Raw genomic sequence first — 10,979 nt, 5'->3', positions numbered from 1 at the left:
ACATTGTTTATGGGTTAGGCCTATGATGCCTCTAAACCATTCAGTGCTGATGGAGTCACATTGATTAGTGATAAGGACATGATCCTAGAGAGATGGCCTGAATACTTCCATAGAGTTCTCAACCAACCATCATCAATTAACACTGAAGCCACTGTCTATTTACCTCAGGTTGAAGGCAATCCCTCTCTAGTTGAAGTACCATTTGAAGAAGAGGTTTTGAATACCATTAGTCTTCTTTAGTGTGGCAAACCCCCTGGTTCTGATTCTATTCCAGTTAAGATTTCCTAGGTAGGGAGATCCATTGCTCATGCAAAATATGGCTGAAATTTTCCAGGTTATATGGCAAGAGGAGGTTATCCCTCAGGTTTTCAAGGATGCGCCCACTGTCTATCTCTATAAAGGTAAAACAAATAGAATGTCCTCTCACAATCACATGGGAGGGGGGGGAGAGTCCTCTTGGTAACTGCTGGCAAGATTCTTAATAGGCTGAGAGCCAACAGGGCTTCAGAAAGGGCCAGGGAACAGTCGATATGGGAGGAAGGAAAGTATGGGAGAGAAGAGGTATTAGACTGAAGGTCTACAAAGCCATTATGCTGACCTCATTGTTGTGTGCCTATGAAATGTGGACAGTATACCAGTGCCATGCCAGGAAACTGAATCGCTTCTATTTGAATTTTCTTAGACAAATTTTGAAGATCAACTGGTAGGATAAGATACCAGACACTGAGGTCCTTTCTTGAACTAAACTGTCAAGCATTCAAACTCTACTTCAGAGAACACAACTCTGACGAGCTGGCCATGTTGTTTGAATGCAAAGTATACACTTGACAAAATTCTACTTTATGGAGAATTTACACAGGGCAAGTGTTCACATGGTGGTCAGAAGAAGCAATATAAGGACACTCAAGGTCTTTCTTAAAAACTCTAGAACTGATTGTGTGACATGGGAAAACTGGTACTGGACTACTCAGTCTGGCATGCCCACATCAGAGAAGGTGCTGTGCTCCATGAGCAAAACAGAATTGAAATAGCTCAAAAAAAAATGCAAGATGCACAAATTTAGAGAATCCATCCCGAACATTCACATGGACTATTTGTGCCCGACCCGTGGTAGAACATTTTGAGTTTGTATTGGTCTGATCAATCATAGATGGATACACTGACACTTGACTCTAGCATAGTGATGTCATTTTGGTCCTCTTGGAGAATAAAGGACAACCAGCCAATCAACATGTCAAGTTTTAACTACAATTACTTTAAATATGTTGATAGGGCAGAGTCATATGACTTTATATTAAAAGGCAAGTGCACATTAAATTTTAGATCAAGGGCTCTTGGAAGTCTATGAACTCTTTTTTTTTTTTTTTTGCTAAAAAAGGATTTCAATACAATCAGTTTCTATTCTAATTCTGTGGTTCTGTTTTGTTCTAAGAAGGGATCCATAGGCTTCAACAGACTGCTGTGACTTCATAAAAAAAAAGGTTAAGAACCCTTATTTTAGAAAACAAGCTATAGAATCTTGAGTAGCTCAAGGATATTTATGAGGTAGTTAGTATAAATAAATGGCTTTAGAGGAAGAAAGTGTTTCTAGCTTTGCTATAGCATAAGAGCCTGTCAAACATTAGTCATTAGTTACTCAATCTCTAATTGAGAATCTCAGCTGAAGACGAATCAAACATCAAATACCCAATGGTCAAAGATAAGGTATACTGGCAGAATTACCAAGGAAAACTTAAAATGTGCCATTCTGATTTTTATGATGCTTGGTTTGCTTAGGCCATCATATGTGGCTAACAAACTGAAGAATCCAAGTTGCCATTTTTGAAGAAAGTCAAGTTCTCATATAATACTATATACAATGATATAAAACTCAAGGTTTGAATTTTCATCAATTCCAAGACCATGAGTTAATAATAATAACTACTCACGTTTATATAGCACTTACTAGGTTCCAGGAATAGTGTTAGGTACTTTACAAATATCTAATTTGATCCTCAAAACAATCCTGGGAGGTAGGAGCTATTTTATTATCCCCATTTTACAAATAGGAAAACTGAGGCAAACAGTAATTATCTGATTTGCTCAGTCACACAGCTAGGAAGTATCAGGCCAAAAATGAACTCAAGTCTGTCTGACTCAAGGGCCACAGCTCTATCCACTGTGCCACCCAGACCCTCCTAACAACTTATTTAAGTTTCCTTATCAATAACAGTAACAATAATGAAAACAAATTACTTGCGAATCTATAAGTAATAACTAATAAAAATAGTTGCAAAACATGTAAAAAATGTAAAGTGTTTTCTAAGTGATCAACTATCTAATACAGAAAATACTATAGACACATAATCAACAGGTAGCTCTGAGAAGTCACCAACCTTTAAGAATGTGATGGAAGGGGGCAGCTAGTTAGCACAGTGAGAGCACCAGCCCTGGAGTCAGGAGGACCTGAATTCAAATCCAGCCTTAGGCACTTAACGTGTACTAGCTGTGTGACCCTGGACAAATCACTTAACCCCAATTGCCCTGCCTTCCCCCCTCCAGAAAGCAAAAAAAAAAAAAAAAAAAAAAAAAGGAAAACCAAACCAAACCAAAACAAGGTTATGGAAGAAATATATATTTTTTATTGTGTTTACAGTACTCTCCATCAAAATTTCTTTAAAGTATCTCAATTGCCAAAGATTTTTTTCATTTTATTTAATTCCACTATTGGACATGGTCTGAGCCCTACAGACCCCCTTTCCTTTCACCTCGAAGGGGACTCCTTTATATGTTGCAACACACTGGTCATTAGTGAGAAGGTCAGGCTGGATCTGCTCCCAGATCTTCTTCTTGGGATTCAGTTCCTTCTCAGGCTCTCCTATTTAAAAAAAGAAAGGCAGAAAGAAACATATATAGGTGAAAAATAAGTTAGGTGAGAGTATACTGGCGACAAGAGAAGAACTTTTCAAAGCTGACTTAACTCTTAAGGATGGAGCACTGCCTCCCTCAACACAGACTGCCAACGCCTCACCTTGGAGGACAATGTCCTGGGTTGGCAGAGACTGAGATAAAGGTCACTGTCTGGTACTCATCCAGTGATGTTCTTGTGCTTTCCACCTCTAAACTGAATTGGAGTGGTCTTCTAACTACAGAAATACCATCTGTAGTAGGATACTGCAACTGAAGCTTTTTCACATTGAAGGTTTTCAAGGTGGTGAAGTAGAGAATATGTTGGCCATGGAGTCAGGAGGAACAGAGTTCAAATCCTGCCTCAGAGACCTATGTGACCCCGGGCAGTCATGTAACCTCTCCAAACCTAAATTTTCCCACCTCTAAAATGGAGGTCATTGTGAGTAGAGATAACATATGTAAAACTCTACAAATCTTTAAGTGTTATATAAATACCATTATTATATTCTATCCTCTAATGACAATTTTTACCTTATTCTCAATAATTTTAGTTGCTCTGCTCTAGACTGCTGAAAAAGGAAAAAGTGATACCTTTGGGGTTTTTTTTAAGTCATTTACGGATATATCCCAACACTTCATTTTAATAAAGAAAAATAGTGATCAATAAAATAACTACATGTGACAGTGCATGTGATATTTCGCTCCTATACTTTCCAACTTGTCTACCAAGAAGAGGAAATTGTGCTTCACTATCTGTTCTCTGGGACCAAGACTGGCTGCTGCAATTGGTCTTTCAGTATTTTTGTTTACATTGATATAGATTAGTCAAATGATAGAATATACTCAAAGCGAATACATGAATAAAAAACTTAGGCATTATCTTGGTAAGTGATAAATATGCTCTTGAGATGATCCAACAGTGACGTGCACTTTTAACAGTCACCCTTACCAGGGCGCTAAGAAAAGTGTTACACTACTACAGTGTTAAACACAGCACCCAGGAAACCGCAAAGACTATCAAGGTGGACCTCTGGATAATACAGGCAAACCCAGTCAACTCTTGGTCTATTTTTTTTTCTTTTTGGAGGGGAAGGCAGGGCAATTGGGGTTAAGTGACTTGCCCAAGGTCACATGGCTAGTAAATGTTAACTGTCTGAGGACGAATTTGAACTCAGGTCCTCGTGACTCCAGGGCCAGTATTCTATTCACTAATCCTAACTCAACACCTAGCACTCTGTCTAATTAACTCCAAATCTCTTCTAACAGCAAAGCACATTCAAACTTTGTCTTTGACCTCTGTTTCTCCCTCAAACTAAGGCGGGAAGTAAAATGTAAATTAGCACAGTTTCAATGTTTCACCTCTCAAGCTGTACATGGTGCTAGAGGGCAAAACTACAAATAGCAGTAAAGTTTAGTTCTTTTCCAACCATCAGGGTTGCCATCTTTTTCCTATAATCAGCAGGGGCCCAGCACAGAAGTTAAAACTTTGTTCTTGGCTGATTCTCTTGGTGCGTTCACACTCAGCTCCTGTTAGCTTTATTAGTTGCTCTCAATGCCTCAAATCAGAGCCTCTTAATGATCAATGGCTTATCTTTACCTTACAAAGTAAAAATCACAAAATCTAGCTGTCAGTTATAAAACCAATAACATTTATTTAATTTTCCCATAGTTTTCAAAAATTTACTTGATTTATCAATTTGTAAATTTTAACTTCTTTTTAAAACTTAAAAAAAAATAATAATCAAATGAACTGAGGAATCACCATGCCAGAAATCCTCAGTTATTTCTTTGCTCCCAAGGAATATTTTTCAGAGGGCCAGTTTTCTACTTGGTCCTCCTAACATCCTTTCTCATATTTTACCAAGGAAAGCTGTTCCTTCTCAAGTGGACTTTTATTAGTTTTACATACGCAAAATACCTTTCCCTGTTCCTTTCAGCAATTGTACTATTTACATACAAAAGAAATAGTATTATACATCCTTCAAAAGCTGATTTCATCCTTTTTCATACATGTTATATGAGGAATACAGCATCTCCTTTTCCCTCCTCACCAACCAAATTATTCACATATACATGAACATAGATGGCATACTAAATAAGTTCGTAGAAGACAAAAAACTCTGAGGAAAAGTTAACATGTCATGTTAACATCAGAAGCCAAAATGGTCTTGGCAGTGGGATGAGTCTAATAAGATCAAGTTTTACACTCAAGTTAAAAAAAAATCAATTTCACAACTACCAGATTGGTGTGTGTGTGTGTGTTTTGTGAGCATGCATGCTGACAAATATTTCTCAGGAAAATACAAGAGACTGTTAATGGAATGCAAATTCAATGAGTTGATGGTATGAAAGAGCAGACCAATTAACTAACATAACTGTAGACTGTGAGGAGAAGCATCTTTCCAGGGCTAGGGAGGTCACAGTTCCACTGTCCTCTACCCTAATGAGCCCACATCTGGAGTACTGTGTGCTACAGGACAAAGAACAGCTGGAGAATAAAAGGATGGCAAGGGGACTCTACAATGCTTTAAGACTGGGCAAAACGAAGGCAGTTGTGTATGTAGACATTCCAAGATTGGGCAACTCACTGGGTAAGTGGGGTGATGGAGAGAGAGGCGTCCAGGGTAATAATACTCAGGAAACTGGAAGGGCAGTGGTGCCTTTCAACAGAAATAGGGAAATTTGCAACAAGAGAAGGTGGTTTAAGTCTAAAGAAAATGAGTTCTGTTTTAGAAATGTTAAGTATCTAGCATGTCTCTGGGACATCCAGTTGAAAATGTGCAATAGGCAACATGATGCAGAAATGAAGCTCAGGAGAGAGACTGAAACTGGATATTTAGATCTGTGAATCATTTGTAAAGAGATCAAAGTTAAAACCATAGAAACTGATGACATCACCAAGAGAAAGTAGAGGAGGAAGGTCTAAGGCCAGAATTTTGGGGAACAACCACAGGTAGGAAGTTTGATGAAGATAAGTAAGCAAAGGAAAGTGAGTGGTCTTTCAATTAGGTAAGAGTGACAGGAGGAAGCATATAATGTCATGAAAACCCACAGGGTCCCTCAGGAGAGGGTGATGCTGCATATAGGCTGAGAATGATCAAGACTGAGGAAAGGCCATCAGAACAAGCAATTAACAGATCATTAAAAACTTAGGAAAAAGCAGTTTGAGTTGGGTGATGAGTTTTGAAGCTACACTACTAAAGATTAAGTGAGAACTGAGGAAATTAAGGAAACAAGTGAAGCAGACCTCATTAGACTGCTTGAAAAGCTTTAGTGGTTTTCTATTTCTTCTAAGATAAAATACAAATTTCTCAGTTGAATGCTTACAGCCCTTTGCAACACGGAGCAAATCTATCCGTCCAGCCTGATGGCATATTACTCCCCATTCACGTACTTTACATTCTGGTCAAACAAGCCTACTCTACGCTCCTTATACAAAACATTCCCCCTCCTGCCTGTGTCTTTGTACGGGCTGCCCCCTATGTTCTCTGTCCTCATTTTTACTTTATGGAATTTTAAAAAATTTACTATTTTATTTTTCCCAATTACATTGTAAAATTTTTAGTTCCAAATTCTCTGCCTCCATCTCCACCCCACTCCATCCACTGAGAAGGCAAGCAACCCACTATAGATTAATCACATATGACAGTCATGCTGTAAAAGAAAACACAGACTCTGTCCCCTCCTCCCCAAAAACACTCAAGAATAAAGTAAAAAAAAAAAAAATTATGTTTCAATCTGTATTCGGACTCCATTAGTTCTTTCTCTGGAGATGAATAACATTTTTCATTATAAGAGCTTCAGAGTTGTCTTGGATCATTGCTGAAAATAGCTAAGTCACTCACAGTTGATCTTCTTATAATATGGCTATTGTTGTGTACGATTTTATCCTGGTTCTACTCATTTCACTTTGCATCACTTCATGTAGATCTTTCCAGACTTTTGAGAGCATACTGCTCATCATTTCTTATAGCACAACAGTATTCCATCACAATCATGAACCACAACTTGTTTAGCCATTCCCTAACTGACAGATATCCCCTCAGTTTCCAATTCTTAATCACCAGAAAAAAACTGTTATATTTTTGTACATATGGATCCTTTTCCTTTTTGTTTTATATCTCTTTTAGGATACAATCCGAGTAGTGGCATTGCTGGGTAAAAGCCTATACTTGGCTTTATAGCCCTTTGGGCATAGTTCCAAATTGTTCTCTTGGATGATTGGAACAGCTCACAACTCCACCAACAGTGTATTAGTACCTCAATTTTCCTACATCCCGTACAACATTTGTCACTTTCCTTTTCTTTCCTATTAGCCAATCTCATAGATGTGAGGTTGTTTGGATTTTCATTTCTCTAATCAACAGTAATTTAGAGTATTTTTTTTTAATATAGCTTTATACCTCTTTTTGTGGTGGCAAAGAACTGGAAATCAAGGGGATACCCATCAACTGGGGAATGGCTGAACAAGTTGTGGTATATGAATGTAATGGAATACTACTATGCTATAAGAAATGAGGAGCAGAAGGACTTCATAATAACCTGGAGAGACTTACATGAAATGATGCTGAGCGAGAAGAGCAGAACCAGGAGAAATCTGTACACAATCACAGACACAATGTATGTGTGACGATTAACTTCAATAGATTGGGCTCCTCTCAGCAATGCAAGGTTATAAGAAAACTCCAAAAGACTCATGATCGAAAGAGATATCCATATTCAGAGGAAGAGATGCAGAGTCTGAATGAAGATTGAGACAAAACTCCTGCTGTGCTTCTTTTTCTTGTTTTGTTTCCTCTTTCCCACTGATCATTCCATCAGTTATAATCCTTCTTTACAACCTGACTAATGATTAATGTGAAGATATTTGTAGATCCTATATGAGTGCATGCCATCATGATGCGGGGGGGGGAGGGGAGAGAAAATTTGAAACTCAAGGGACTGTGGAACTGAATGTTGTAAACTAAAAGTAAATAAATCATTTAAAAAAAAAATAAAATATGGCTTTAGATAGCTCTGATTAGTCCACCTGAAAAGTGATTGTTCATATCTTTTGATCATTTATCAACTATGGAATGGTTCAATTTTATATTACTCAGCTCATTCTTCGAGAAATAAGACCTTTATCAAGGAAACTTGACTCAAATTTTTTTCAGTTATGATTGCTAATTGTATTTCCCCATTTATTCTATTCTCTCTCCCTTTACCCTGTCCTTTCTCCTCAAAAGTGTTTTTCTTCTGATTATCAGCTCCCAAAATCTGCCCTCCCTTCTATCACCCATCCCTTTCTTTATCTCCTTCCCCTCCTACTTTCCTGCATGGTAAGATAGATTTCTATACTCAACTAAATGGGTATGTTAATTCCCTTTTTGAGTCAATTCTGATGAGAGTATGGTGTAAGTATTCCCTGTGATTTCACCCATCATCTTCCCTCCACTCTAAAAGCTTTTTCTTGCCTCTTTTACATGAGATAATTTGGCCCATTCTACCTCTCCTTTTTCCTTTCTCCCAGGGCATTCTTTTCTTACCCTTTAATTTTATTTTTTAGATATCATCCCATCATATTCAACTCACAATTGTGCCCTCTGTCTATATATACTCCTTCTAACTGCTCCAATTATGAAAAAGTTCTTATGAGTTACAAATATCATTTTCCCATGTAGGAACGTAAACTATTCAACCTTAACAAGCCCCTTATGAGTCCCCTCTCCCATTTATTTTTTTATGCTTATCTTCCATCTTGTATTTTAAAGTCAAATTTTCTATTCAACTTTCATTTTTTCTTCAGGAAGGCCTGAAAGTCCTCTATCTTACTGAATATTCATTTTCCCTCTTGAAGAATTAAATTCACTTTTGCTGGGTAGGGGATTCTTGGTTATCCTAGCTCTTTTTGTCCTCTGGAATATCATATTGCAAGCTCTCCTATCCTTTAATGCATCTGCTAAATCTTGTGTTAACCTGTGACTCCATGACACTTGCACTGTTTCTTTCTGGCCGCTTCCAATATTTTCTCCTTGACCTGGGAAATCTAGAATATGGTTACAACATTCCTGGAAGTTTTCATTTTCAGATCTCTTCCAGGAAGTGACTGGGAGATTCTTTCCATTTCTATTTTACTCTGGTACCAGAATATCATGGCAGTTTTCCTTGATAATATCTTAAAAGACAACGTCTAGAGTCTTTTTTTGATCATGGTTTTCGGATAGTCCAATAATTTAAAAATTCTCTCTCCTGGATCTATTTTCCAGGTCAGTTTTTTTTTTTTCCCCTAATGAGATATTTCACATTGTCTTCTATTTTTTTCATTCTTTTGATTTTATTTTATTGTTTTTTCATGTCTCATAGAGTCATTAACTTCCACTTACTCAATTCTACTTTTTAAGGATCTATTTTCTTCAGTGAGCTTTTGTACCACCTTTTACATTTGGCCAATTCTACTTTTTCACAAGTTCTTCTCTTCAGTGAACTTTTGCTTATCTTTTTCCATTTGTCCAATTCTGCTTTTCAAGGCATTCTTCTCTTTAATGTATTTTTGTGCCTCTTTTAGAACCATTTGGCTTATTCTGATTTTTAAGATATCATTTTCTTCAATATTTCTTGTGCCTCCTTTTACCAAGCTGTTGACTCTTTTTTTCATGATGTTCTTACATTACTCTCATTTCTCTTCCCAATTTCTCTTCTACCTCTCTTACTTGATTTGTAAAATCCTTTTTGAGTTTTTCCATGGACTGAGACCAATTAATAATTTTTCTTTAAGGATTTGTATGTAGGAGTTTTGATTTTGTTGTCTTTCTGTGAAGGTGTGTTTTGATCTTCCTTGTCTCCACGGTAATTTTCTATTGTTTGCTAATTTTCCAGCCTATTTCTTTACCTTTAACATTTTGCAAAAGCAGGGCTATCCTTCTAGGGTGGAGGGCAAATTGTCCCAAGCTTCGGAGTTAATTCTAGGGACCTTTAAGCTTTCAGTTCTTCCAAGATGGTATGATCTAAGGAGAGGTGCGTTTACTACTCTCTTGGCCCTCTGGTCTGTGAGCAAGCACAAGCACTCCTTTCTGTCCTGGAACTGTGCAGAGGGTCACTGTTCTACGGTTGACTGCAAGCTCTGGTGTGCCAGTACCCCTCCTTGCCTTGGGGCTGCTATTTAGGACTACAACCTGGATCTAAGTATGGGCAAAGAAACAAAGTCCTGCCCTCAGCGCCAGCAAAGAGACCCCTGCTGTTTCCTTCTGATCGGGTGTTTGACTCCCTTACTGTCTGTGGGCTGAGAGCTCCAGAAGCAGCCGATGCTGTTGCTGATGTAACTGCTCCCAAAGCCTGCTTGTGCTGCAGCCAGGTCAGCGATGCTGTGGCCTGCATTGGACTATGCTCCACTCTTACTCCATGTGATAGACCTTTTCCCATCAACCTTCTAAGTTGTCTTTGACTGGGAAATTCTTTCACCCCATTGTTTTCTTGGTTCTGCTGCTCCATAATTTGTTTTGAGGCATTATTTTTTTAAATTAATTTTGGGGGGGAAGGACAATTTGGGTTAAGTGACTTGCCCAAGGTCACACAGTTAGTACACAGCTAGTAAGTGTTAAGTGTCTTAGGATGAACTTGAACTCAGGTTCTCCTGATTCCAGAGCTGGTGATCTATTCACTGCGCCACCTGGCTGCCCCTTGAGGCATTATTTAATGATATTTAGAGGGGATTTGGGGAGAGCTCAGGTGAGTTCCTGCCTTTCTCCACCTCTTCACTTTATGGAATTCTTAAGTGTCTTCAAAGCATATTTTAAATGCCACTATCTATAGGAAATCTTGGTTGATTCCCCTCCCAATGGTTGCTGCTCTCCTCCCAACAAATTTTGTATTCATTCTACTGAATATTTGTGAACATGCTTTCACCATTAGAATGCAAACTCCTTAAGGTCAAGGACTTCTATTTCTGTCTGCATTCCCAATGCACAGAACAGTACATGGCATATAGGAGGAGCTCAATAAACAGCTACTAAATTGAAATGAACTGTTCAACTATGTGCTGACCAGATAGCCTCTGAGGTTGCCTCTAATTCAAATTCTCTTTCTTTTGGAGGTAATGACTTAAAGAAAGG

At 38.1% G+C, this 10,979-nt stretch overlaps 1 protein-coding gene across 2 annotated transcripts in view; it reads right to left on the bottom strand.

The window, feature by feature from the left end:
• Window positions 1-2,598: 2,598 nt before the first annotated feature.
• Window positions 2,599-10,979, bottom strand: part of AIMP1 (aminoacyl tRNA synthetase complex interacting multifunctional protein 1) — a 61,010-nt gene continuing 52,629 nt past the window's right edge. For both annotated transcript variants that reach the window (XM_069094788.1, XM_069094782.1), the window contains one exon: window positions 2,599-2,857. In XM_069094788.1, coding sequence (XP_068950889.1) covers window positions 2,691-2,857 — 167 coding nt within the window. In that variant the 3' untranslated portion in view covers window positions 2,599-2,690. The remainder of the gene's footprint in view (window positions 2,858-10,979) is intronic.

Source organism: Petaurus breviceps, unplaced genomic scaffold (genome assembly GCF_028583685.1).
Source record: "Petaurus breviceps papuanus isolate PSGF00001 unplaced genomic scaffold, PetGlider_PUasm1.0 126, whole genome shotgun sequence".
Taxonomy (NCBI): Eukaryota; Metazoa; Chordata; class Mammalia; order Diprotodontia; family Petauridae; genus Petaurus; species Petaurus breviceps.
The sequence above is the reverse complement of the archived record's forward strand: the minus strand, read 5'-3'. Positions and strand labels throughout refer to the sequence as shown.